General features: G+C 47.5%; 8 protein-coding genes across 8 annotated transcripts; 5 read left to right on the top strand and 3 right to left on the bottom strand.

Moving 5' to 3' along the window:
* The first annotated feature begins 2,168 nt into the window (after positions 1-2,168).
* K444DRAFT_550841 (uncharacterized protein) lies at positions 2,169-3,512 on the top strand. Its single transcript, XM_024876520.1, has 3 exons — positions 2,169-2,426; positions 2,482-3,047; positions 3,095-3,512. Exons 1-3 carry the CDS (start codon positions 2,354-2,356, stop codon positions 3,215-3,217), a joined length of 762 nt encoding a protein of 253 aa, XP_024744340.1. The 5' UTR covers positions 2,169-2,353; the 3' UTR covers positions 3,218-3,512.
* Positions 3,513-3,893: 381 nt separating this feature from the next.
* K444DRAFT_550843 (uncharacterized protein) lies at positions 3,894-5,196 on the top strand. The gene is made up of 3 exons (XM_024876521.1): positions 3,894-4,155; positions 4,203-4,432; positions 4,571-5,196. Exons 1-3 carry the CDS (start codon positions 4,122-4,124, stop codon positions 4,970-4,972), a joined length of 666 nt encoding a protein of 221 aa, XP_024744341.1. The 5' UTR covers positions 3,894-4,121; the 3' UTR covers positions 4,973-5,196.
* Positions 5,197-6,372: 1,176 nt separating this feature from the next.
* K444DRAFT_579049 (glycoside hydrolase family 78 protein) lies at positions 6,373-9,173 on the bottom strand (the record flags this gene model as incomplete). Its single annotated transcript, XM_024877641.1, has 1 exon — positions 6,373-9,173. The coding sequence occupies one exon, from the start codon at positions 9,171-9,173 to the stop codon at positions 6,417-6,419; it is 2,757 nt and encodes a 918-aa protein (XP_024744342.1). The 3' UTR covers positions 6,373-6,416.
* Positions 9,174-9,576: 403 nt separating this feature from the next.
* On the top strand, positions 9,577-11,975 carry K444DRAFT_649407 (general substrate transporter). The gene is made up of 7 exons (XM_024885565.1): positions 9,577-10,033; positions 10,088-10,168; positions 10,225-10,335; positions 10,386-10,712; positions 10,762-10,797; positions 10,861-11,509; positions 11,571-11,975. The coding sequence occupies exons 1-7, from the start codon at positions 9,961-9,963 to the stop codon at positions 11,806-11,808; spliced, it is 1,515 nt and encodes a 504-aa protein (XP_024744343.1). The 5' UTR covers positions 9,577-9,960; the 3' UTR covers positions 11,809-11,975.
* A 1,056-nt stretch (positions 11,976-13,031) lies between these two features.
* On the bottom strand, positions 13,032-13,511 carry K444DRAFT_15770 (uncharacterized protein). Its single transcript, XM_024870644.1, has one exon. The coding sequence runs from the start codon at positions 13,337-13,339 to the stop codon at positions 13,067-13,069; it is 273 nt and encodes a 90-aa protein (XP_024744344.1). The 5' UTR covers positions 13,340-13,511; the 3' UTR covers positions 13,032-13,066.
* Positions 13,512-15,609: 2,098 nt separating this feature from the next.
* K444DRAFT_579052 (MFS multidrug transporter-like protein) lies at positions 15,610-17,991 on the bottom strand. The gene is made up of 3 exons (XM_024877642.1): positions 17,458-17,991; positions 17,186-17,334; positions 15,610-17,138 (listed from the first exon to the last, which is right to left on the bottom strand). The coding sequence occupies exons 1-3, from the start codon at positions 17,838-17,840 to the stop codon at positions 15,874-15,876; spliced, it is 1,797 nt and encodes a 598-aa protein (XP_024744345.1). The 5' UTR covers positions 17,841-17,991; the 3' UTR covers positions 15,610-15,873.
* Positions 17,992-18,762: 771 nt separating this feature from the next.
* Positions 18,763-20,408, top strand: K444DRAFT_606388 (uncharacterized protein). The gene is made up of 2 exons (XM_024878979.1): positions 18,763-19,730; positions 19,856-20,408. The coding sequence occupies exons 1-2, from the start codon at positions 18,968-18,970 to the stop codon at positions 20,200-20,202; spliced, it is 1,110 nt and encodes a 369-aa protein (XP_024744346.1). The 5' UTR covers positions 18,763-18,967; the 3' UTR covers positions 20,203-20,408.
* Positions 20,409-20,517: 109 nt separating this feature from the next.
* K444DRAFT_606389 (ARM repeat-containing protein) lies at positions 20,518-24,810 on the top strand. The gene is made up of 6 exons (XM_024878980.1): positions 20,518-20,694; positions 20,801-21,103; positions 21,162-21,381; positions 21,451-21,626; positions 21,680-24,183; positions 24,231-24,810. Exons 2-6 carry the CDS (start codon positions 20,921-20,923, stop codon positions 24,436-24,438), a joined length of 3,291 nt encoding a protein of 1,096 aa, XP_024744347.1. The 5' UTR covers positions 20,518-20,694; positions 20,801-20,920; the 3' UTR covers positions 24,439-24,810.
* The last annotated feature ends 537 nt before the right edge of the window (positions 24,811-25,347 follow it).

Below are 25,347 nucleotides of genomic sequence, written 5' to 3' on the forward strand. Positions count from 1 at the left end.
GTACTTATATAGTGCCCTGTAACCCCGGAATCATACACTCCGGTGGGAAATACGTATCTCTCCTATAGGGCTTGATATTACCCTTTTTAACCCCTCCTGGTGTCTTGTTTATACCAAAGGTATTCAGTGCACCTTTGCCATGCGAAGCATATGTAGAAGACTGATCAAATATTAGAATAGCTATATAATTTGGGTGCTTCTGTTCAAATATATTAAGCGTCCTAGTAAGCTGTACTAGTAGCTGTTTTGTATCCTACCAGGGATCTCTATTTGAGCCTGGATATATAATTTGACGGGTATCCAAATCGGGGTTGTCCGGGATAAAAATGCCTTTATTATTTGGTACCCTAATATGTCCCTTAGGCCCCACGAATTCAGAATCGTGAATTAGCCTCCCTTTGCTCTTTCCTGGTATTTTTTGCTAATTATTTGCTAGCTAGAGGCTCTTTTTATAGTTAAAACCATAGAAATAGCTCTTATTATAGAAGTACATTACGTGTATTTGAACTCCGATTGGGAGTAAAGGTTAAATCGTATGCCATATACTAGTTTTATCCTCCTCGTACTAGACTATATATAATAAAAGCTCGTTTATTAATAGTAAAAATACCTCTTAATAATACTAAATTATATTAGGTCATTTGTGTCCATCTATATAAAGCCCTTTCTTAGTCTTATGGTAATAAAAGCCGAGCCTAGGGAGCCATAAGTAAGCTGTGCTATGAGAGATTGGCCTTTCGATTATTAATAATAATCGAGGTAAAATCTCCTGATTAATGGTATTTAGGAAATCGTTTAGTAATATTATTCCAAGCTCTTGATTAATTAACCAAGTATGGCAAGCTAAAAAGACGTCCTCGTTATCCAGATAGGAGATACTATCTCTTTTACTACCCCTAGCCTCTAGTGAAATGCCATGCCACTATTAATAGTAATTAAATAATTCCCTAATTCGCCGAGCTAGTATCTTTTCATTATTAAAGCAGTAATTACTGGAAGCTACTAAGAGCGATGCGTCAATTCTCCCTAGTTAATACTGCCCTGGTTTCAGGAGCTATTAGGTATATTGCCGGAGTAGGTATAAGTTAGCGATTATACAGGAAGTATATAAGTCTTTTATCTATACTAGCTTTATATCCATATTATTAAGGACTTCCTGATAAGTTATTCGTATATCTAGAGCTTCGTTATCTCCGCAAGCGTTTCTAATAAGGGCATCCATAAGTAGCTCGTTTGTTCCATTATCTTTATCCTCAAGCCTTTGCTCTTTTCTTAATTATATATCCCTAGGGATATTAATTAGCCCCTTAATAATGCCGAATTATAGCTTCTTTTATTTAAAAGACGGTATAATTATAGGGGTCTTGAGCCTAGCGACTTGAGTATCTTTTGCCCTCTAATTATATATATGCTTTTGTTGAGTTCTTAATGGCTTTGCTGATTTCTTTATTAATTTGGAGATATACGAGCCTCTAGAAGCTAGAAATAGTATTAGTATACTTATATTATAATATAAAGATAAGAAACTTACTAGTCTGTACCGTAAGTCTTTGCTCTTGCTATGCGAATATAGGCTTCTCCAAAATAATCGTCTTATTACTACTAATAATAAGCTTTCGCTGAACCCAAAAGAGAGTCGAATCTTTAAGCTCTACTTCGTTGCTTTGTTTAATATCTGATTCATTAGAATTATCCTCTATATTAGAGGGTTTCCTATGCCGTTCGTTAATGGTTACTTGGATTGTAGCTTCTTTAGCTATGGTGAGAACTGTAATTGAATCAAGAGTCGAATTAGCTCGCTTGCGTTTCTGAAGGCTTATAGAGGTAGCTATTAGAAGTATGCAAAAGGGGCACTTGATTGGATTTGTGGTTATTGAGATATTAATATAATTATAGACGAGCGGTTAACTTAGGGGGGCAGTCACGTGATAGTCAAAGTAAAAAATGACTATACAAAGCGCAAAAATATTTGCTCGCTTAATTACATATATTATAACTTCCTTAGTAATAAAGATATTATAAATTTGAGACTATAGAATTGATTCCTAGTGTATATAGTATAGTTTTAATTAATACGATTTATTCTAATTAGTGTGGTGGTGGTTTTTATTTTTTTTTGTCGTGTTTGGGTCGGACCGACTGTAGTCCTAAATGATGTCGGGCGGCATCTCATGTGGGCTGGAGGGGTATTCGGACTGACTCCTTGAAATACATTGCCCACTTGTCAAACCGTCCTCCTCTTCACGAACAATCACACAATCCTGAGTCTCACGCTCTCTTGCCCCTAAGATACTTTAAAGCCAGCACCTTCACTGTTATCTCACACAGATCATTCAACCTCGCACACAAAACAATGGCTCCAGGAGGACCACCAGGTGCCGCAGGTCGTGGCCGCGGAGGCAAATTCAAGAAGTTCACCAGAGGTGGTAAGTAAACCTTCATGCCTCATCACCTTTGGCGTAGCATCTGACGTCTTCCCAGGCGGCAAGCATTTCTCCCGTAACCTTCGACCCCTCGACGCCGACGGAAACGAGATCAACGAAAAGAACCCCGACGCAAGCTCATCCTCCGATGAGGAAGAAGACTCGGAGGAGGAGTCCTCCGAAGAGGAAAATGCCAACAAGCCCACTCTGACCCGTGAGGAGCGTCGCGCTGCCGCAAAGGCGAAGAAGGAGGCCGCTATCGCTCGCAAGAAGGGTACAGTCGCACAACCGGGTGATCTGCCGTCTAGCTCTGAGGAGGAGAGTGAGGATGATATGCCTGCCAACCCGAATCATTCAAAGGCTGCCAGGAATCAGGCGATGGCTGCGCCGGTCACTGTGGATGAAGCTGCTGAGGGTGTCAAGGATTTAAGTGTTGCTGGGAAGGGGAAGGGAAAGCCTCCGGCGGAGTTGAGTCGCAGGGAGAGGGAGGCGATACAGGCGCAGCAGGCGAAGGAGAGATATCAGAAGTTGCATGAGGCTGGCAAGACAGATGAAGCGAAGGCGGATCTTGCCAGATTGAAGCTAATTAGGGAGAAGCGAGAGGCCGAGGCAGCACGGAAGCAGGTTGGTTTTCCCCTCATATGTTTGTTATCACATACTAACAATTTCAGGCCGAGAAGGAAGAACGAGAGGAGGCTGAGAAGGCAAAGAAGGCAGAGATTGATGCGAGGGAGGCGAAGCGACGAGAGGCCGCTATGGGCCCCGCGAAAGGCAAGGGAAAGGCAAAGAAGTAGAGAGATCTATACAAGTTTCCTTTCGTTATAGGTTACGACCGCAACGGCTTTCATTGCATTATTGGCATACTGGCATATCTTTTTGCGCTTCTCACATAGAAGAATACCCAGCATTGTGTAGAATCTATGCAATCTGTGCCTCTGAAATTCATCAACTTCCTTGATGTGCACAGCTGCATAGAAGATCAACATTGCGTACTAAATTGGATTTCTCTCCTAAGATTTCTTAGCCGGGATATTTCTGGGAAATAACATGCAAGCAATGCATTCGAAATGCAAATTCCCGAAACTCGGGCAGTTCTGTAACCAGTCTTTTGCAGATTTTGCCAATCCTTTGCAAAGACTTGATACTCGACTCATGCCTCTTCCGGTTGCCATGCTGTCAATTCAATCTAGCATGCTTGCTTGTCTCGAAGCTGGGCTGATGACCTGGTCTGGCGTCGCTTCTTCGTTTGCCCATTCCTTCCGTTTGCAGACCCGCCCTGAAAAACTCATTGCCTTGGTTACTTAATTTCACCACGAAGCTCTATTGCGACACTTTGGTCGGCCTTTCCTAGCAAAATTGAAGCTATCCAGATATAGGGGTAGGTACACGTGATCACCCCGCACCCGGGCCCGCACCCGCATCTTCAAGGCCCACTTGATTTTTCACTTAGTAATGCTTCTATTAGCTGCAAGCCTGTAAGCTATATCTACGTTAATTCCCAATGATTCGATTCCTCTCGTCTCTGTTTTCCACGTGCGAAAGTATTGGAGTCCACGCTCCTCCGATACCTCATCGACGACTACTGGTGAATGACATCAGGCCACCCTAAGGTGAGCTAGAGTAGGCTTCAACAACCAACTTCCTGATAGCACCAACGCCAAACCGCAAACCTGCTCCGAACCAGCAACTCTCAAACTCATGCCTTCACACATCCTCGTCCTCGGTGCAACCGGTACTCCTCCCCTTTCCCTCTAAATATCTCCAATTGATCAATTGAAGGACAAACGGGCATCGATTTCTGCAATCTCGCGCTCTCTCCAGCTCACAACCACAAACTCACTCTCTATGTCCGGGATTCAACCAAAGTTCCTGAGGCCGTTGCCAGCAATTCGAATGTTACTGTCATCAAGGGAACTCTTGAGGATGAAGCGATGTTGAAGACCGCTGCTTCATCTGGTGCTACAATCTTTGTATCGTTCGCTGGACCGACGGGAAGGTTGAGTGGGACCGTGAGTCTCCCTTGCGCTTCGTCTCATTTCTTTCAATGGTATATCTTGTTCCAGATTCATATGGGGGATTGTGTTCACAGGGAGTCGAAATGCAAATGTTTATATCTGAAATGAAAAGATTAACTAACGTCCCTCCAGCCCGTGACCAACGGCATGAAACTCCTATTCCCTCTCCTAATACAAAACAACTTCCACCGCGCCCTCATCCTCGAGACCTATTCCTTCCCTTCTCCCTCAGACAAACCCGCCTGGAAATGGTCCGCCTCCATCGTCCTCATCAAGCTAGTCGGCGGCTCGGCCTACTCCGAGTTCCGCGGCCTTGGGGAATTTGTAACCTCTCAAGACGTGGAAAAGATCAAGTGGACGCTCTTCCGCGTCCCGTTTTTAGGGAATGGTGAGGAGAAACCAGTTACGGCGACGTTCCCGGGCAGTGGACAGGATGGAATGTTTTTGAGCAGGAAGAGTATTGGTGCTTGGGTGTTGAAGGAGATGGGGGACGATAGCGAGTGGGTTGGGAAGGCGCCTGTGCTTTGTAATTGAGGGGAGAGGGCAAGTGCCTCTCCATAAGATCCAATATCGACTTGATTGAGATTCCATCCATCCAGCTGGGATCACGCGAGGAAGAATGAACCTAACCTGGCAGCAACGGAAATCAAAGCCAATCACTGGCGGGCGACTCCATATTCACTTGAACCTTGCATAACCTCTCCTGTTTTCTTTACACCCAAATATTGATTTCGCTTTCTCCAACTTATCAATCCAACAATTTTTCATAAAGTTGGATTTCAGGACAGGCTCACCTTACCATGTGCAATGCCCCACATTCGAACCCAAAAATAGCTCTGTTGCAAAATCCACGCAGAAGTGCATGATTCTGATGCGTTCCTCGGGGTATGGTAAGGAGAGATGCTTCCTCAAGTGGGGAAGGAAGCAACAATGAATATTTTCGATATGGCGAAAGTCCGTTGAAGAGGATTTCCTATGCTTAGGGGATTGTTGGGCTCAGTAATAGCTCTAACGATCGATAGTCCTCGAGAGAACCAAAATTGCATTGCGGTGTCAACATCCAGTAGCTTCAGCCCTGATCACGCAAGGGAAAGTCTCAAGTAGATGGGTCCTGCCGCGCGCCTCCTAGTCAAGGAGAAGAGAGGAGTTCTAGTATACCATTTCTCCTCGTTCGCAATGTTTTTCTGCTTTATCAATTTGTTTGATCCATTCTTGCTAATTATGGCACTTCCAATAGCATCCTCCCGACTCCCGGATCTCTGGTCGGTTCCAACGTAACGCCTGCAGAACAGAGATCGCGATCCCGAAGCGACCGCTTTAAGCGGTAAGCGAGTATTAAAAGGGGAGCTGGGAAACTCACAACGCGGTTGCAATATCTTTAGATGCGCTCCCTCACACACTCACATAATGCAGATGCTGCTCCACCTATAATAATGTCCTAGAACTCGGAATACTCAATACCCGCTGTGGCCCCTTGATTTCTCATGTTTTCGCTCGGAAGTCGCGGCTCGCGCGCGGCAAATGAGAAAAACGATAAGTGAAAGCAGTCTATGTGCTCTTTCAAACTAAGTACACTATCCAATCTCCTCCATCTTCGCAATTCTACTCATCTTGAATTCATAACAAGTGAATACCGTCGCACGCACAGATAGCATGCCGAGTCCACATGCTGGTGGCCCTACCCTTGAAGAAGCCCCGTAAATTTCACTTGATACACTAGATCAGTCAACCTAAGTGGTTGCCCAGCTTTGCACAACTCGACAATAAGATCGCCCTCAATCACATGGCAAACTTCTCTGTCAGGCCCTTGAAGCGAACCTCGCTCAATACAATAGTCAGTAAACCACAATATTACTCTATTTAATATGTCCATGGTTTGACACTTCAGTCAATCAGACTTGTCACAATGGAGCGCCATCGACTTTGTAGCGTTACTCGAAATCCATTCAAAATACAATCTAGGCTAGTTAATTTCCCCTTATATCGCTATGTTCTCCTCGGCTGGTGGTAGATGTGCAGCGACAATCGCCTTTGGTGGCCATGCGGCTGCTATATACTCGCACACAAAGCGGTGGCTTCCAGAGCCGACCTGTCTGCTAGGCTCATCTCCATCAGAAACGGAAACTGATAACTCAGAAGGCAGCGTTACAACAGCAGTCGAGTTTGGCGGCACCACAAGAGACATGGCAAACCGGGTGCCATTCTCTTCCAACTTCCAAGCGCAGCTCACCAATCCGTACGGGCCATCAAACGACGCCTCAGCGGACGTCACATTCCCTCCCGGCACCGGCCTGACTTTCACGACCTTCCAACCTGGTTCCAAGGGACTTATGCCACCGACCGAGCCGTGTAGCCAGTCCGCAACAGCTCCAAGCGCGTAATGGTTGAAGCTTGTCATTTGCCCGGGGTTGATTGTGCCATCAGGCAACATACTATCCCACCGCTCCCATATCGTTGTTGCGCCCATGGTAATAGGATACAACCAGCTAGGACACGACTTCTCCAATAACATCCGATAAGCGATTTGCGGTAGCTTAGTTGTTGTTAGTGCGTGCAAGATGACCGGTGTTCCAGCGAAACCAGTTGCGATGTTGAAGCGTGCTCTCCTAACAAGCTTCTGTAAGCTGTTGGCTGCCACGAGGCGGTGTGCTGCCGTTGCATACAAGCCAAATTGTATTGCGAGAGCAACCCCAGTTTGAGAATTAGACATCAGATTCCCATGGGGCGTGATATATTTATGTTGGAAGAGCATCCGCAGTCTTGCTGCGTCTGCAGCGTACTTGGCAGAGAGTAAGCTCTTTCCCAATCTCGCGCAGATGTGAGCAAAGACTCCTGTAACATGCACGAGGTATGCATCGGCCACCATCACATCATCCGTTCTGCTTGATCCTGGATCATCTGGAGGAGCTGTGGGGTCCAGCCAGTCTGAGAGCTGCCATTGGTCCGGATTCCATAGACCGTCGTCACCACGGTCGACCCCTTTATCTAGCCACGTTTGCATGCTCACAAATTGTCGCTCAAGCAAGTCGGTGTCGGCGCTATATTGATAGAGGTCATTGGGGGTGAGTATGGTAACATCGTCCCAAACGGCTTGGGGGATGTGAGGCCAATGTGGTGGCAAGACATCTGGACAAACCAAGCCGGAGATTCCGCCTCGCCAATCCTCGAGCTGTTCTGCAGCGACATCTTCTAACCAATTTCCCAGCATGCCAGTTGTGTCAAAGAGGTAATTTGCTGAAGGACAGAAAACTTGAATATCGCCGGTCCATCCGAGTCGCTCGTCTCGCTGTGGGCAGTCTGTCGGGATTGACAAGAAATTTCCTCGCATGGACCAGACAACGTTTTTGTGCAACTGATTGACACTTGTATTTGAGCAGTTGAATAAGCCACGGCGCTTGAGATCGCTGTGCATAATAAGGGCAAGGATGTCTTCGTTTTGGGGCTGTCCTGACACAGATGGCCATCCATCCACCTGAACATACCTGAAACCATGGAAAGTAAAGCGTGGAGTCCAGTCTCTTATCATCTCGCCGGAACCAGTGATGGTGTCTGTAGCCTTTGCAAATCTCAAAGGACGGACTCCTAATTCTCCATGCTCCATCACTTCGGCGTGCCGGAAGCGGAGTTGGGCACCTTTGGGCAGATGCACCGACTTCACAAGCAGCTTGCCCACTAAATTTTGGCCAAAGTCAATGATGACCTTCCCACTTCTACTCAAAAGGACTTCCACTGGTGATCGTGACTCAGTCACCCTCACTGGTGGTGCATCAGGAGACACCAGATTTGCAGACGTCCATGGCAAGATCTTAGTTTCCCCCGAGAGCCTTATGGAACCACCGATGCTACTCCAATCTAGTTGTTCATGTCGCATGTCGATAGCCTCTCCGTCATACAACTCACTGCTTTGAATCGAACTCGGGCCGCAAAGCCACGAGTCATCAGATAGCACTTCGAATGTGGAAGTCGCCTTCCGAGAAGCTATCTCGAGTTGGACCAGGAGCCCAAGTTCTTCTCCGTAGCAAAATCTCTTCCCAGCTTTGAACCCTAACCTAGTTGCATACCAACCCTCTCCCACCTCTGCACATATTGTGTTCGTACCTTCGGGTGATAGAATCGAGGTCACGTCGTAGACGGAGTAGTTGAGTCGGTGTTTGTAGCTGGTCCAACCTGGGGCAAGACATACGTCGCTGACAGGTTTGCCATTGATGTAGGCATCGTGGACACCAAGGGACGTAATATAAAGTCTTGCCTTGAAAGACGTCTTGTGTTCTGGCGGAATCGAGAAATCTTTCCGAAATCGAACCGGCTGTAATGGCCCGTCTCCGAACCTTTTCGAAGAGGTGATAAATGAGGCTTTCCAGTCACTTCTTTGAAGCAAGGCCACCTCCGCTGTTGCAGGCTCCGACCACTCTGTCCATGATGTACCATTGTTGGCACCGTCTTCTTGCTTCTTTCCGTGACAGCGCACTCTGACGGTGACTGCCTCTCGTGACAACAAGGCTGCTGCAGGCCATGGGACAAGGACCGATTGCTCGCTATCAACATGATGCAGAGCTACTGTACCCGTGCTTGGGCTAGTGATCTCGAGTTCATAGGCGGCCTGGACCCAATCTTGAACCGGATCTTGGCTTCCAGTAGTCAAGAATCGCCAGGAGACTCGTGGTTTGGGTTGGCTCAGCCCCAGGCCGCTATGGTGATGCTCGAAGGTCGGTTTGGAAATGGTGGGCAAAGACATTGTGAGATACCGGCTGCAGATTCGAGACGCGGTGGCGGAGTTGGCCTGTCAGAGAAGGGAAGTGGTATAAGAACAGAAGATGGCATTTTCTAGTTGATTATGGCTGTGTATCAACTGCCCCAATCGGCACCAATTCTCCCGAGGCTGCTTGGCATGGATGAGCTCTTCCGTCGATCTTTCGTGGGCAGAATGCACAACTCGATCTCGCTGTGGTGTTCCATAGAGTATTGCTCGGGAAGCACTACTCCGATCGCTGAACAGAACTTTAAGCTCGTCCATTCTCCACTTTTGCATACTTTGGAAGTAGTTGTGTAAGCATAGATCCTGCGCTCGTCCCGCCTCGGCCTATCTCGATGCGACCCCGCAGGAAAAGGGGGAAAGGGGGGTAAGGGGAGGAAAGGAGGCGGGGTAAGCGAAGTTGGGGTAAGCGAAGGCCCCGCGCGAACCCGAGCTAGTGGTTGGGGACTGTGCGGTCGATTGCCAAAGCAGGGGCTCTGCACAATTCCACTCAAAGCGCCCCTCAGACCCTGCGCCATGCGGAGAAGTCTTGGCTTTCGTGAACAAAGAGCTCTTGCCCCGGTCGTCAATGTCCCGAGCTTGCGGTTGATGGGTGATAGTCAAGGGGGGATTATCGAACGTGGGGAGAGATGGAGGTGGAACAGCATGTACACTTAAAGCTCTCCGCTTTCCACCGGCGCCAAAGCCAGATCACATCACATCCAGACCATCTCTTTGCCTTTTATTCCATCACATATCTGCAGGATTGGATCACAAAGTCTCTACTATCATGGCCAACTTTCTTATGCTCGTCGTCGCGGTGGTGACCGCGATGGGCGGATTTACGTACGGCTTTGACTCCGGTATGTCGTCTTGTACCTAGATAGACATGAATCGGTCTTTAATGGCTCGAGCAGGTATTGTTGCTACAACTTTAGGACACAACACCTTCAAGCTGTACATGTTTGGCCCATCTCGGAAAAACCCCGCACTCTCCGGTATGGCTCCTTACGTCTATCGACATTTCAATTCCTCCCTAACCCTCGATTCCTAGGAGCCATTGTCTCTGTCTATAATGCTGGACAAGCTCTCGGTGGCTTGTCTGTTGGTTACATAGCAGATAAGTTCAGTCGAAAGTACACCATCTCATTTGCAGGCTTCTTAGGCTAGTTCACCCCTTTCTTGCTGTTGCATGCTTCACTGACCTTGCAACAGCCATAGTCGCAGGCATTCTACAAGCCGCAGCCGTCAGCCCCGTGATGCTCATCATTGGGCGCCTCGTAGGAGGAATTGCTTGCGGTCAACTCCTCTCTGTCGTTCCCGTATACATTGCTGAAGCTGCGCCTCCTAAGCAACGCGGTTTTCTCGTCGGTCTTCAAGGCATGCTGATTGCAATCGGTTTCGGCCTCGCAAACTGGGTTGGTTATGCTTGCTCTTACGCTACTGGTAATGCACAATGGCGAATCCCTCTAGCAATGCAGATTCCTGTACCAGTCTTTCTAACTATTGCTGCTCTCTTCGTCCCATTCTCCCCACGTTGGCGTAAGTTTATGTTCCAGTTCCACCAGATATATTCGCTGACTTGTTAAAGTTGTTCAGAAAGATAGACATGAAGAAGCTCGAATCGGTAAGTCATATTGACTCTGAGATATTATGTCTAACACTGCGGACTTTCTAACAGAAAAACTAGTTCTTTTGAGGCTCCATAAAACCCGTGATACCTTTCTCGCTGACCAAGAACTCATTCAAATCGGCGAACAGATCAAACTCGAGCGAGAGCAGGGAAACACGTCCTGGGGAATCGCGCTCAAGAAGATGTTTTCGCGCCAATACATCCGCCGTACAATGACAGCTGCATTCATTGTTACCATGGGTCAACTTAGCGGTTCCTCTGTCATCCAGAACTTCCAAAACATCTTCTACGCTACCGTTGGATACACAGGCCAGACGGCTCTGCTAATCAGCGGTGTTTACGGGATGATGGGGATCTTTGGCCAGATCTTCTACCTCGTGGTTGTCGCTGACAAGTGGCCACGTACTCGAACACTGTGGACGGGTTCTCTTGCCCTGAGCACCGTGATCGCCATTTGCATGGCTCTCAGCGCCACCTTCGGCGCTGGTGGAAATCAGGATGGCGCCAGAGCAGCGATAGCCTTCATCTTCATCTATTCCTTCTGCTACGCCGTGTTTTTCAACGCCATGATTTGGGTCGTGCCATCGGAACTATTCCCCTTCTTCTTGAGGACGAAAGGTCTTGCGTTTGCCGTGTTCGCCAAGGCGGTTGTCGCCATCGTCCTATCCCAGATCACACCAATCGCAATCGCAAATGTTAGCTGGAGGTAAATCTCATCAGCTCCAAAAGCGCTATTTTGGACTTGTTTTCTGACCTGACACATGTAGATTCTATTCTCTCTTTATCGCAACGAATTTTGCAGCCGCAGTAATTTACTTCTTCTTCCTCCCCGAAACCGGCGGAAAGTCGCTCGAGGAGATCGCAGAGGTTTTCGGTGATGCTCTGGCGAGCGAGCATATTGGCGACATCAAGATTACAAAGCGGCAAGAGGCAGAGAATGGTGAGTTCAACGAGATGGAGTTCGCTGTTTTGGATGCGCAGGCCAAGGAGAAGCACGCTGTGTAGATAGAACCTTTATTTGCTCGCGACCTCTGGTTTGAGAATTGGGCGACCAGGCAAATACATAGAAGCAGTATATGTAGAAAGGGAGGTGAGACCAACACTTGAGCCACAACGCGCGACTTGTCCAAACGGTTTGTCGAATAAACCCCTGAAGGAAAATATGACTTGCCCTTTAAACCAGGAGGACATAGATCGTCGCTGAATCCATTTACATCTCTATTCTCTCTTCTCCTTTGATCCGCGAGGGACGGTTGGTGTGCTGAGAATTGTCAGTCGAAATCGAAATCGCCCATGAAAAGTGCGGTACCGAGGACTTGAAATGTCCAATCTCCCCAATTGAGTTTTGCTCGCAGGATCCAAGTTTCGTTGGGCCCGTGAACCCCGCTGATCAAATCCCCTGGCTGAGCTAGAATGAGGCAAGTTCCATCTTCGATGGTCTGGTCGCGAACGCAATTTCGAGCGAACAGTTGGGATGAAGTCGTAGCAGATGTTCGACTTTCTTTGGAAGATTTTTGGTCCTTTGAAGTCAAGGAAGAAGCATATTTGCTTTCCTGCCTCGGATCGTTTCCGCGTAGTCCTTGATATCCCCGAAGCCAACGAACACTGCTGACATGACTGAAGCGTATCGTTGCCAAACGGGTTTCATTGAACTCCAGAATACAACGCACCAACTTATCGTTCCCACGATGAGCTTTCGCCTATCTCAGGTTTGAAATGGCGTTGGATTTCACCAGCCCAACCATCAGCTGTGTGAAAATTCGATATGATCAACTAAATATTAAGCATGAAGAAAAAAAATATATAAATAAATACAGAAAGAAAACGAAGAAAAACTAAATCACGGAGTATTAGTCACATGTTTATGAAGGTTTTCTCATTGTGACATTCGTCCACAAATCCGGCTTCTGCCAAAGACGAAAGCATAATCCATCTCTGTCCCAATCCAGATTATCATCGACAAGCTTAAAATCAAACAGAAAAACCATCTTTGCAACCAAGATCCTGAGTTCCATCCAGGCCATGCTAATCTCAGTTTAGTTCATTTCATTCTTGTGAAGACTAAAGATAGGGTGAGTTTACTTTTGTCCTATACGGTTTTTTGCACCAAGAAGAAAAGGTTGACTGGCACCGAGATTATCTGTGCACTGTGGATCAAGCCACCTTTCTGGATGGAAAGTATCTGGGTCTTTGAAGTATGTCGGACTATGTGTAACGCACCACAGGTGAACGCCAACAATTGTCTGCCAAATCGTTATTTATTTTAAGACGCAGCTAAAATGAAGCATACCCCTTCAGGCACAAAGACCCCAGCCACCATCGCCCCACCCTTTGGAGTTATTCTCGGCATTGCGATCGGTACTAGTGGATAAATCCTAAAAGTCTCCTGGATAATCGTAGTCAAATACGGAAACGTAGCACTATGACTCGTGATCTCATCCGTAGTCTTAAACCTGCTTCTCACTTCATTCTTCAACTTCTCATATACAGTCGGTCCGATCCAAAAGCGACAAAACGGTCGCCCTTTTATATCCATAATAACTTTTTAACCACAACCCGGAGTATTGCAAAAAGCAAGGAACAGTGATTTGCATAAATGGTTGTCTGATTAAAAGAAGCTCTGAAGGGAGCCTCTGGATCTAGCTAAATAAAAGGGGCTGCTGAGTAAGCGAAGCTAAGCTCCCTAGTACCCGTATCCATACGACACCGAGTAATTAATACTAAGTAATGCAATTATAGAGAAGAACCAATCGAATAAAACCTATTAATCAGATTTTTAATGCGATTTGTGGTTAATTAGTAATCGAGTTTTGAAGTACACGGACGTTTCTTACTTTTTTGATTTCTGACCATACAAAACGCCAAAATATTTCACGAAAGTCGCGTATACCTAAGTAAATAATAAATTATACTTAGACTTATAAGGTCTTATAAGGCTCCTTAAGCTTCTATAAGCTTAGTATATCTAATAAGAGCTTAAATTTTAAGAGTTACTACTAAAGAGAATATAAAGTATAAAAAGTTTATGATTTTAATCACGTGCAGCCTCGTATATTATACGGATGTAATTCTTTACTCTCACAAAACGCCAAAATTTCTATGCGAGCTCATATAAAAATGGTCACGTGCTTTGTAACTTCTGTAATATTAAAGGTATTAAAAATCGGAGACCAAGCAAATAATTACTATAAGATATACGATAGTTCCGATTAATATGATTTATATTAATTAGTATTTTGGTAGACTTTTTTTTTTGTCGCTTTTGGATCGGATCGACTATACCTCAGGAGTCCTGCAAAGATAATATGTTAATATACAAAGAAGTATTGCAGTAATCTTACTTCCCGTTATAATAAGAGTTTGAGTATAGCCAGCCAGATTCCATTCTGTTAACCCGAGCTCTTCTATCTGCTCAAGGAAATAAGAACAGAAATCTCGATGCTCTAACTCTCCTTTCTCTATCCGGGCTAAAAGTTTGGCTTTGGATTATTTCATGCAGTTGGTTGCCGCTTCGGTCATCTTAGGGGGGAGAAAAAGGTGCATGTTTTTCCAGATCCATGGGGAGAGGCGGTGGATTATAGCGTTATAGGCACTTAACTTGACTATTTGGAGGAGGGTGGTAATCCAGGAATTAGTCTTTCTGTTCTTGACAAAGCCAAAGGATTCGCTAAAGGCAAGTTCTCCGAGCACTATTCGCATATTAGATAGAGATAAGAGGTAATGGACGGAAGATTACCATAGGAGGTGACCCAATTATAATATTCTTTTAAGTTGATAGGTCCCTTACGAGTTGCTTCATGAGTTGATGCATTTATCAAGTGTATTAAATACTCACTAACATCTTTCTATCTTGTTCGTGCTCGTCAGGGTTTGAGATATTTGCAATTTGTTTTGCTCGAAGTCTAGAGAATGATTACTTTAGCATGTTCTTGGCAGTAAAAAGATAAGAAATATACTTGTTATCAATTACATAGAACGTGGGGTCCTTTACGAAGACTTCTCCAGGTTTGTGTGAAGTATAAATGTCTTTCCAGGCCGCTGCAAAAAAGAAAGAAAGCTCATTCGGAGCCCAACGAACCACATCCCCTACACAACTTCAGCTCACTTACAGCTGGGGCTTGACTTTGGAAACAGACCATATTTCTCATGCAGAGCTTTCATAGCCTTTACCGAGGTCCCAGTGACAACTGTTCTTGCGTAGAAGATCTGTGATAGGTCCTTGTCAGACGAAGGGGGAATAAGCCACGATTTTGACTTGCGTTTGAAATGGCAGCAAACTTTAGACCAGGGAACTTTGCAAGCGGGTGGAAGTATATATTGTATATGGCATATCCAAAAACGTAGAATACAATATATAATATAGGTTAGCCTAAGTAAATAAATAGGAGACGCGCTCTTACAGAACTGGTTATTATCACCGCCGCCTTTGACCAACTCCATGACTCCAAGATCATACCAAAATTGCCTCTTGAAAATATGACAAAACCCATCATATAGTTTTGTGTAGCAAAACGACGAGGAATTTGAGAACTGAAGCTGTACGATAACACTTTATGTAATTCAGTGGGCTACCAAGGATATACAAAGAACAGATTTCTAACTTTGGCTAATTTGATTTACTAATTCGGTGTCGTTAATATTTAGGTGTTGCGTATTAGTGCCTTTAAGTACAAGATAGTGGATCTTAGTACGGATAACTTCGCTCTTATATGAGCTATTACGATATTAGAGCTTTCGCAATAGTTGTTACACAGCTTTACTTTAGCAGCCTCACGACAAGTTCGTTCCGCGTTTCGGGGCCTGAAAGAATGAAGGACATTATTTATTACTACCTTTATGTCTACGCCACATATCTAAACCTCCTGTAAATGCAACACCAAGTGAACTACCTCCCACCCTTACGCCAACCAGAGTCCAATCCATGCCACCCCAAATTCTAAACTCCCATACCAGCCGGTCATGGCGCCATGGCCAACAAGTCTATCACGCTGCGCAAACCGCTGCGGCTCGTCTGTCACAGGCGCGTGGCTCCGTCGCCATGTCGAAGCGAAGACGTTTACGAATATCCCCTCAAGGAGTACTAACATAACTCCTCGCCCTCTCTAACTCCACCTCACTCGCCTCCCCGCTACTCTCCCCACCCGCCTCCATCTTCTCCTCCTTATCATCCCCGCTGTACGCAAAGCGGGACCTCCTCCTAATCCTGGCCCCATAAAAGTAAAACACATACGGGATCGCACAGCACGCGAGACTAATGAATGCCAACAAAGAACTCGCCCACTGATATCCCAGTCTGTGATACATCTGCACTGTGAAAAGCACGACAGCAGCGCCCCAGAATGATCGTAGAAAAGTTTTGGCGGCGAGAGCGGAAGCAGCTTGGTGCTGGTAGGAATCGACTAGATAGTTGTTCGCGGAGTTGTAGAGGAAGATGAATCCGAATCCTACCGGGAAGCCGCCGATAGCGGGCCCTACCCATATTAGGTGTGGATACGAGGTCCAGGCGAAGATGAAGAGGCCGATGGGGATGAACCAGCAGGAGACCATCATGGGGATGAGTCTGACTTCTGCGGGTGGAGAGCCGTTGTGCTTGTTTGAGAGTTTCATGTAGTGCTTGTTGACTAGAGGGGCGCATGCAGCTGAGCAGAGGACCCCGAGAGCGATGGGGATGAACATTAGGCCGGTGATGCCAGGGGTGTAGCCTTTTCCTTCTTGGTAGACTATTGGGTAGGCCACAAAAAACATATATAATAGGCCATAAAGAACGGACATGTAAACCGATACCAAAAAAACGATCAGCTCTCCGAAAAGCAGCTGGAAAGGTCTGATTAGGAAGATTCGGAGGCGTTCGCTGAATGGCCGAAGGTCGAGGTCTTGTTCCGTGACGTGGTCGGTTTCTCCGGTTGAGGCACGGAGTTTGTTCGCTCGAGCTGCAAGGATCGTAGGTGCGTAGGTCTCGGGAACAGTGAAGGTTATTAGCATCCAGACCACCGCGGCCAGAATTAATTGAATCCAGTATAGCCACCTCCAGCCTGCTGCATCGAAGAGGAACCCGCCGATGAGAGGACCGACTGCTGGGCCAATGAAAGGTGCTGCTGAGAAGGCCGCCATGGGAACGCCACGTTCTTCTGTCCTCCAAAGATCTGCCAAAGTACCTCCGACAAGTGTCATAGGCGCCGAGAAAGCAATCCCGTCAATGAAACGGCAGACTACCAGGGTCTGTATGTTTTGGGCAACGGCGCAAGGGATAATAAAGATTACGGCGATCAACAGTGTCGTTCCATAGATGATTCGTCTGCCCAAGATTTCTGACAAAGGGGCGAAGGCCATAGGACCTGGAACGTGTCAGCAAAAGACCACTTCATGAAATGATACTGCATACCTATCCCGAATCCAACAACGAAGACCGTTATAGGAAGGAGAGAAATTTCTTCAGAAACGTGGAACTCTTTCTCCGGTCCGACAGTTCCAGCAGTGATAACAGCCGAACAAAAGGCCACAACGAAGCAGGTTACTGCAACCACCATTGTACTGGGATCGAGTTAGTATAGATCTCTTCTTGATATTACGAGAGAGCTAAGAAGCCAAGGAGCTAAGCCCCAAGAATCTAAGTCCCCGAACAACAAACAGCAAATCAATATGGAGGAGCCTTACCAGTACCACTTGTATAGTTTTGACCAATTTTTGGGATTCCCAGGATCATTTGGAACGAATGTGACGAGCTTGTATCGGTGTTGTCCATCTGGCTCGAACGGGCCTTCCATCTCTCCTTCGGGCTTTTCCGATGTGTACTCTTCCAGATTGACGCCATCACTGAAAGTTCTGTAGGGAAGATTTATATCGAGATCTGGATCCCTCGACTCTTTGTGGGAAACATTTGTGCTCGTTCTGTGTATTCGAGAACCCCCAGTGTGCGTGCGATGGATTCTAGAGCCGTTGGTGTGCTTTCGAGTCAGTGTTGGGGAGGTTGGGCTATGTCCGGCGATGGACTGGAATATTCGGATTGGCGATTCTGATTGTTCTTCTGGATTCGACATGATGTATAGTTTTCAAGTTGAGCATGCAGAAGCCGAGAAATAACTGTAGAGCTACAAGTGAAGACTCAAGAACTGATATGAAGAAGCTGTACAATGAAACTGTATAAATGGGCCTGGGTCCAATATATATTAATGACCGGCACGCCTCCCGGACCCTGCACAGATCTCGATAGTTAATATCAAAAGCCTCATAGCACATGAGCTGCATGCCAAGCCATAAACCCACAAAAAAACTGTTTTCAGATACTTTGAGGCGTTTGGATTGGACGGGGATATCTCGCTGTTCGGAAAATCAAGGAACAGAACGAAGATGAGAATTGAGAACATATGATTTTGGTTCAAACTTCCGCTTCACACGGCACGTACATTGGTAACGGATGCGGCTGCATTTGAGTTGGCCAGTGAAGGGAGGTGGCTGATCCCGAAAGTGTTGGAGCATTGGCATGACTCGGCGGCCTGCATGAAGTGTAATCAAGAAACAGGAAGAGATGTACGGTACTCCGGTATAACCCCAGCCACACACGTGTGGGCAGCTATTCCCGGGGAGAGGTATGCCAGGGCCATGGGTATGTATGAGAATCGCAGAAAAAGAAAGACGGAAACTGTCCGCCGTCGAGCAGCCACGACGTCATTGATGCGTTCGTTGGCTGTGGTAGAAATCTGACAGATGAAAGCGTTTCCGGCCGAGAGGTACGGTAGTGGAATATCCCGTACAAGGAAAATTCGAATCGCCGTATCCTTGGGTTTGTGGGTCTGTTGAAAGAGAGATAAAACAAAAAGAGGTTGAGGAGAGGCTGCCGAGGAAGCTGTCGAAGATAACTTTAACGGGGCTGGTCCGGTTTCGGCGCTCCCGCACGTGACGCGGGTCAAGAGGTCGGCCGGCCGATTTGACGTTTCGTGCATATCCATTGAACAACCAGAACAACTTCAGACAAGCAATGCTCCTTCAGTGAGCTTTATGCCCGGAATTACATACCGGGGGCAAATTGTCTGCACGTCGAATGCTGGTCTTCCAAGGTAGGATGTGGTCAAGCTAGGAATTGCAAGCTCCTCCCGAAGGCTCATTACCCTCAACAACCAGCATTGTCCCAAGGTAATTGAGTACTTTACACGACTTGAAGACCAAGATGACCACCAGCGTAACATCAACCTGCGGATGCGGGTCCTTCAATCTCAAAGTCGACTTCCCCAACGACTCAGTTCCACTCGATTGTGGCCTGTGCCTTTGCGATAGCTCCCGACGACTCACAGGCTCCTGTGGGGTTTCATATATCATTGTACCCTCGAACCAACCAATTGACATCACAAAATTCAAGTTGACAAGCTACGAGACGACTGATCGATCGGCGCATTATTTTTGTCCAACCTGCGGGGCACATGTCCTGGTCAAAGTTTCTCACAATCAATCTTGGCACCTTGCCACTGGTCCTTTGGATCGAACTGAAGGCATCGTGAATTGGATTGGGTCGAAGTGGGTCGATAATACGCTGGATGGGGGAGTAAGCATTTGGCTTAAGGAAATCGTTGGACCGGATGGGAAGAAGAAGCCAATGCAGAGATGGCTCCGACAAGAATGGAACGGTGGGGCATTGGTCCCTGACCATATTCCACTGAACACCCTGCCAGAGGAGAAGAAGTTTCTTACAAATCCGAAGAACCTGGAGGCACAATGCCACTGTGGAGGTGTCAAGTTCTACATCACTCGCCCGAACGAAGAGTCAAAGGAGGCCAAGTCGCCATTCCCGGATTTGATGGTACCTTACCATTCTCATTCGCCAGAAAATCCGAACGAGGAGACCTGGTGGCTGCGAGGCAATGATACGAAGTACCTGGCCGGAACTTGTACGTGCAGGTCTTGTCGTGCCACTTCTGGATTCGAGATTCAGCCTTGTAGGTGCTGGGGGGGGGAATCCCTTCCCTTTTCTGACTGTCGCCATGACCTTCTCCCGAGACAATGTCCTCTGTTCTCCCAGAACATTCTGTATCGATAAATTGCTGACTCCCCCGTTACCTAGGGGCATTTATTCCTAAATGCAATGTTTTCCAGAAGGATGGATCGCCAATAGATTTTAACCTCGGAACAATGAAAAGCCATGAGAGCTCGAAAGATATCTGGAGGGAGTTCTGCCACGTCTGTGGAGCGACCATTTTCTGGCACTGCAACGAGAGACCCGAACTGCTTGATGTCAGTGTTGGATTGCTGGATCCTAAAGAGGGTGCCAGAGTGGAAAGCTGGTTGGATTGGTGGACTGGACGATGCAGTTTTTCAGAAGACGCAGTTTCCACGAGCCTTGTTGCGGCACTTGAACAGGGATTGAAGCAATGGGGTGAAGAGAGGGCAGCTGAAGGCGAAATACTGTGATTCTCCTGGCTCCAGAAGATGATTCAATAATGATCTGCTCTGGACGTCCATGGACTGGATGGTTTTGGCCGAGCGACTTCCAAATACTCCGGAGGAGACCCTTCCCTGTATGGGTCCCTCCGAATATCCTGTAGAGCAGGTTCTGAAAAGGATAAACAGTAAATCCATCAGCTTTTGAATAGATAAACTCATTGTCCATGCTCGACGTTGTTATGCTTTGAGACCCACTTATTCCTGCCCCGACAGCCAATCATCGTGTCTTCACAACAAAATGCTTAAAACGGCCCCTCCAAAAATATTCTCAAAGGGTAGCGCGTCTTCTTCCACCCCAGAACACATACCCTCTCGAGCCTCCGCGACATAACCATTGCCTTCCTGTTCTCCGTGCTCCTACGGCCACTTCTGCTATTTGGCGATGAGGACATTGTGACCGGAGGGGGCAAGGCTACAAAATATCGAGGTTTACAGTTGGTACACCGCGCCAAAGACGAGGTAAATTCTCCGCTGATTCACTTCTTACCATGGTTTCTATGGAGCATGCCCTTCTTCTGCCGAGCAAAATTGTTTCTCGATCGCTAACAATCTTTTGTGATTGAAGACACAGCGCCCATCTACATCCCACGCGCAAACCCGACTCCCTTGCTGGACAGATCTTGTTCATTGCTACACGCGCAAACCCCCTCGAACACGTCCTTGAAGAACATTTGCAGCCGGAAAGATGTCAGTCCTTGCGCCCGAGGTGCATAATGAGCTCGCACAGTTGTTGGATGCCCTGCAGTCATCCGACAATAGCGTGCGATCCCAGGCTGAGGAACATCTTGCGAACAACTGGACAACGAACAAGCCTAATATGCTGCTGATGGGACTGGTTGAACAGATTCAAGGATCCAATGACCCGACGGTAACACACATTAAAACCACCATCTCATAGCTCTCACTGATACTCCTCACTATTCCAGACCCGCTCCTTTGCTGCAGTCATTTTCCGCCGAATAGCTTCCAAGGCTCGCAAGCTACCCAACGGAGAGACGGTCGAGTTATTCCTCTCTCTGCCACAAGAGGAGGGCTACATCATCAGGTCTAAACTGCTGGAAGCATTAGGCGCAGAAGGCACGAATGCTGTGCGAAATAAGATCGGTGATGCCGTTGCAGAGATCGCCCGAGAGTATTCTGACGGCAGTACGTCTTCCTACTTCGATCAATACCCGCCTCTTTCTCCCCCACAGTTCGCAAACTGACATCGAGTAGAAGCACAATGGCCCGAGATTTTGGGCATTCTTTTCACACTCAGCATATCAAAGGAAGTTGGACAGCGTGAGATTGCCTACAGGATATTTTCAACAACCCCAGGAATCATCGAGAAGCAGCATGAGGATACAGTTCTTTCAGCTTTCACAAAGGGGTTTAAGGATGATGATGTATCGGTAGGTCCTCTCCAATCCTTTCAGTATTAGAAGCAATGGCTGACGCGAACAAGGTCCGCCTGGCAGCCATGGAGGCCTTTGCCTCGTTCTTCCGAAGCATTAACAAGAAATCCCAACAAAAATACTACGCTCTCATTCCTGAAGTACTCAATATCCTACCACCAATTAAGGAGAAGCAGGAATCGGAAGAGCTTACGAGAGCTTTGGTTTCGCTGATTGACCTCGCTGAAGTTGCACCAAAGATGTTCCGACCTTTATTTCACAACTTGGTAGCGTTTAGCATATCTGTGATCCAGGATAAGGAGCTCACCGATCAAGCAAGGCAAAATGCGCTCGAACTCATGGCCACCTTTGCAGACTACGCGCCAGCAATGGTCAAGAAAGATCCGACCTACACCACCGATATGATCACACAATGTTTGAGTTTGATGACAGACATTGGAGTTGATGACGACAATGCTGCTGAATGGAATGCCTCAGACGATATGGATCCGGATGAGAGCGATCTGAACCACGTTGCAGGCGAGCAATGTATGGATCGATTGGCAAACAAACTCGGTGGTGCAACTATCCTGGCACCTACGTTCAGCTGGCTTCCGAGAATGATGAACTCGGATGCTTGGAGGGATCGACACGCTGCACTTATGGCCATCTCAGCAATTTCAGAAGGTTGCAGAGACCTGATGGTTGGCGAACTGAACCAGGTCTTAGAACTCGTTGTTCCCGCACTCCGAGATCCACACCCTCGGGTCCGATGGGCGGGTTGTAATGCCCTTGGACAGATGAGCACTGATTTTGCTGTGACCATGCAAGAGAAATATCACACAGTTGTGGTTCCTGCCATCATTCCTGTTCTCGACTCTCCCGAACCTAGAGTTCAGGCTCATGCAGCCGCAGCGCTGGTGAACTTTTGCGAGGAAGCTGAGAAGACCATTTTAGAACCATATCTTGACGACCTACTGACGCACCTCTTCCAACTCCTGCAAAGTCCGAAGCGCTATGTTCAAGAGCAGGCCCTTTCAACGATCGCGACAATCGCAGATTCAGCTGAAGCAGCTTTTGCGAAATATTACGACACGCTGATGCCGTTGCTCTTCCAAGTCTTGCAACAAGAAAACACCAAAGAGCTTCGTCTCCTCAGAGCAAAGGCGATGGAATGCGCAACCCTCATTGCATTGGCTGTCGGAAAGGAGAGGCTGGGCAATGATGCCATGAGTCTGGTTCAACTTCTGGCTACTATTCAGCAAGGAATCACAGATCCGGACGATCCTCAAGCACAGTATCTCATGCACTGCTGGGGACGCATGTGCAGAGTTCTTGGTCAGGATTTCCTACCGTTCTTGCCGAGCGTCATGCCACCTCTTATGGAGCTGGCCAGTGCAAAAGCTGATATCCAATTACTTGATGATGAGGAGCAGGTCGAGCAAGTTCAGCAAGATGAAGGCTGGGAGCTCGTACCTCTAAGAGGCAAAGTCATCGGTATCAAGACAAGTACCCTTGATGATAAGCATATGGCCATCGAGCTTTTGGTTGTCTATGCGCAAGTTCTGGAAGGCTCATTCGCACCTTATGTCCTCGAGGTCATGGAGAAGATTACTTTGCCCGGGTTGGCTTTCTTTTTCCATGATCCCGTCCGAGTTGTTTCAGCGAAGTGTGTACCGCAACTCCTGAATTCATACAAGAAGGCTTTCGGGAACCCATCCAATGAATTGCAGACCCTGTGGAGAGGCACAGTTGAGAAGCTCTTGGAGGTTCTCAGTGCGGAACCAGCAGTCGACACCCTGGCCGAGATGTATCAATGCTTTTACGAATCTGTTGAGGTCATGGGCAAGAACTGCCTCACTCAACAAAACATGGAGACGTTCATCGATTCCGCACATTCAGCTTTGGAGGATTACAAGGACCGGGTGGCGGTCCGTGCCGAAGAGAGAGAAGGCGATGCGGTGGAAGAAGGCGAAGAAGAGTCGGAGGATATGCTGTTCGCCATTGAGGATGACCAGACGCTTCTTTCGGACATGAACAAGGCATTCCATTGTATCTTCAAAAACCATGGAGTCACTTTCCTACCAGCATGGGAACGTCTCCACAGCACTTACGAACAATTCCTTAAGAGCCAAGATGGCACCCAGCGACAGTGGGGTCTATGCATCATGGACGATGTTTTGGAGTTCTGCGGCGAGGAGAGCTGGAAGTACAAGGACTACATTGTTGAACCACTCATCGCCGGCTGCAGAGATACGGCACCAGCTAATCGACAAGCTGCTGCGTATGGTATCGGGGTGGCGGCTCACAAGGGTGGCCCCCAATGGTCTGCCTTCTTCGGCCCAGCAATCGAATTGCTCTTCCAGGTCACTCGGTTGCCCAACGCCCGAGGGGATGATGATGTCTATGCGACAGAAAATGCGTGTGCTGCGATTGCCAAGGTGTTGCACTACAATGCTGCGAGCGTCCCCAACCAGGAAGAGGTGATTCGTCAGTGGATCGACATTCTCCCGGTTGTGAATGATGAAGAAGCTGCACCATATGCTTATGCATACCTTGCTCAATTGATCGACCAGTAAGTCTAGAATCGTTTTTGGGAGAATGTAGAGCTGACGAATCCAGACGAAACCCTCTTGTCATCGGCCAAGCTGGGAAGGTGTTCGTCTTTATTGCCCAAGCTTTGGAAGCGGAAACATTGCAAGGCCAAACCGCTCAACGAATCGTCGAGGCGGGCAAGGTTCTTTTGCAGGTGGCTGGACTCGACCCCCAAACCGTGCTTGCATCTCTGCCGATCGAAACTCAACAGACGGTAAGGGCAATGTTTGGCTGAACGAAACCATTTACGAATACTGGGCAACAAGCGGGATGGGACGTTCGGATATGGGACGGCAATGGATGGGACAAGATTGACGACTCATAGAATGATTTGATACCACACGCGCTACACCTCTTATTTTCCTTTGTTTTCTGGGGCCGGATTTTAGCATAGCGAGATCTGATGGGAGAAGTAATGCACTCTTTGGCGGCACTTTTATGGCGGTGGTGGCTTGGCCGCGATGTGGGCCATCTCCTTCACAATGGAATTCCCAGATAAATGTCTAGAGATTGGTGCCTATTTGGTTGATGTGATTCTGATAAGAAGTGAGTTATATATAACACCGGTATTGAAGCGCCGCCGCACAGGTTTTCAGCAGAATTGTTGGGGTGTGGATGTGGATCTTCCGAACGGGTCCTTTGTGCTTGACTCGGAACCCGTCCTTGGGACCGAAGTACCGGTACGGGGCTTCGCTCCGCGGCTGGGAAATTGAACGCAAACATCTTCCCCTGGGGTGAAGTCAAAAGGGGGGCCAGATGCTCTTAACTAGGTGGCATTGTTGGAAGCTGTCCGAGAGGTTCGGAAACCAACTTGGTTGCGATTTATACCGGACGTACTGAATGCGATTGGTACCTTGATGCTATTCTGCAGAATCCGATTCTTCCGCACTGTCCTGTTTCAGGCGGGAGTGGAGTGGAGTGGAGGCATCGTTTTGCGTGGAGACCCCACTAGCTCCATGATCAGCGCAAGTCCGGCGACCACTTCCATTCCATGAAGTATCAAGCAAACAGTTTGCCCAAACCACAAGCTTACCTCCCCGGACGCAGGTATTTCCATCAATTTAACCCGGCAGATCAAGCTCACGGCCTGTCTCACCGACTCGAGCTGCTGTACGACGTCGAAACAGATTGACCTATCCCGAGC

This window comes from Hyaloscypha bicolor, assembly GCF_002865645.1.
Source record: "Hyaloscypha bicolor E unplaced genomic scaffold K444scaffold_10, whole genome shotgun sequence".
Classification (NCBI taxonomy): Eukaryota; Fungi; Ascomycota; class Leotiomycetes; order Helotiales; family Hyaloscyphaceae; genus Hyaloscypha; species Hyaloscypha bicolor.

What these genes read in the sequence shown, in the direction of transcription:
- K444DRAFT_649407 (XM_024885565.1), top strand. Translation starts at nt 9,961, where the DNA reads ATGGCCAACTTTCTTATGCTCGTCGTCGCGGTGGTGACCGCGATGGGC. An exon ending in ACATGAAGAAGCTCGAATCG is followed by an intron (nt 10,798 to 10,860) that starts GTAAGTCATATT and finishes CAGAAAAACTAG; the next exon opens with TTCTTTTGAGGCTCCATAAA. An exon ending in ATCGCAAATGTTAGCTGGAG is followed by an intron (nt 11,510 to 11,570) that starts GTAAATCTCATC and finishes TGACACATGTAG; the next exon opens with ATTCTATTCTCTCTTTATCG.
- K444DRAFT_606388 (XM_024878979.1), top strand. Translation starts at nt 18,968, where the DNA reads ATGACCACCAGCGTAACATCAACCTGCGGATGCGGGTCCTTCAATCTC. An exon ending in TGGATTCGAGATTCAGCCTT is followed by an intron (nt 19,731 to 19,855) that starts GTAGGTGCTGGG and finishes CCCGTTACCTAG; the next exon opens with GGGCATTTATTCCTAAATGC.
- K444DRAFT_550843 (XM_024876521.1), top strand. Translation starts at nt 4,122, where the DNA reads ATGCCTTCACACATCCTCGTCCTCGGTGCAACCG. An exon ending in CCTCGTCCTCGGTGCAACCG is followed by an intron (nt 4,156 to 4,202) that starts GTACTCCTCCCC and finishes GATCAATTGAAG; the next exon opens with GACAAACGGGCATCGATTTC. An exon ending in CGGGAAGGTTGAGTGGGACC is followed by an intron (nt 4,433 to 4,570) that starts GTGAGTCTCCCT and finishes ACGTCCCTCCAG; the next exon opens with CCCGTGACCAACGGCATGAA.
- K444DRAFT_15770 (XM_024870644.1), bottom strand. Translation starts at nt 13,339, where the DNA reads ATGGATATAAAAGGGCGACCGTTTTGTCGCTTTTGGATCGGACCGACT.
- K444DRAFT_579052 (XM_024877642.1), bottom strand. Translation starts at nt 17,840, where the DNA reads ATGTCGAATCCAGAAGAACAATCAGAATCGCCAATCCGAATATTCCAG. An exon ending in AAACTATACAAGTGGTACTG is followed by an intron (nt 17,335 to 17,457) that starts GTAAGGCTCCTC and finishes ACTCGATCCCAG; the next exon opens with TACAATGGTGGTTGCAGTAA. An exon ending in CGTTGTTGGATTCGGGATAG is followed by an intron (nt 17,139 to 17,185) that starts GTATGCAGTATC and finishes GACACGTTCCAG; the next exon opens with GTCCTATGGCCTTCGCCCCT.
- K444DRAFT_606389 (XM_024878980.1), top strand. Translation starts at nt 20,921, where the DNA reads ATGTCAGTCCTTGCGCCCGAGGTGCATAATGAGCTCGCACAGTTGTTG. An exon ending in TTAAGGATGATGATGTATCG is followed by an intron (nt 21,627 to 21,679) that starts GTAGGTCCTCTC and finishes GACGCGAACAAG; the next exon opens with GTCCGCCTGGCAGCCATGGA. An exon ending in CTTGCTCAATTGATCGACCA is followed by an intron (nt 24,184 to 24,230) that starts GTAAGTCTAGAA and finishes TGACGAATCCAG; the next exon opens with ACGAAACCCTCTTGTCATCG.
- K444DRAFT_550841 (XM_024876520.1), top strand. Translation starts at nt 2,354, where the DNA reads ATGGCTCCAGGAGGACCACCAGGTGCCGCAGGTCGTGGCCGCGGAGGC. An exon ending in CAAGAAGTTCACCAGAGGTG is followed by an intron (nt 2,427 to 2,481) that starts GTAAGTAAACCT and finishes ACGTCTTCCCAG; the next exon opens with GCGGCAAGCATTTCTCCCGT. An exon ending in CCGAGGCAGCACGGAAGCAG is followed by an intron (nt 3,048 to 3,094) that starts GTTGGTTTTCCC and finishes TAACAATTTCAG; the next exon opens with GCCGAGAAGGAAGAACGAGA.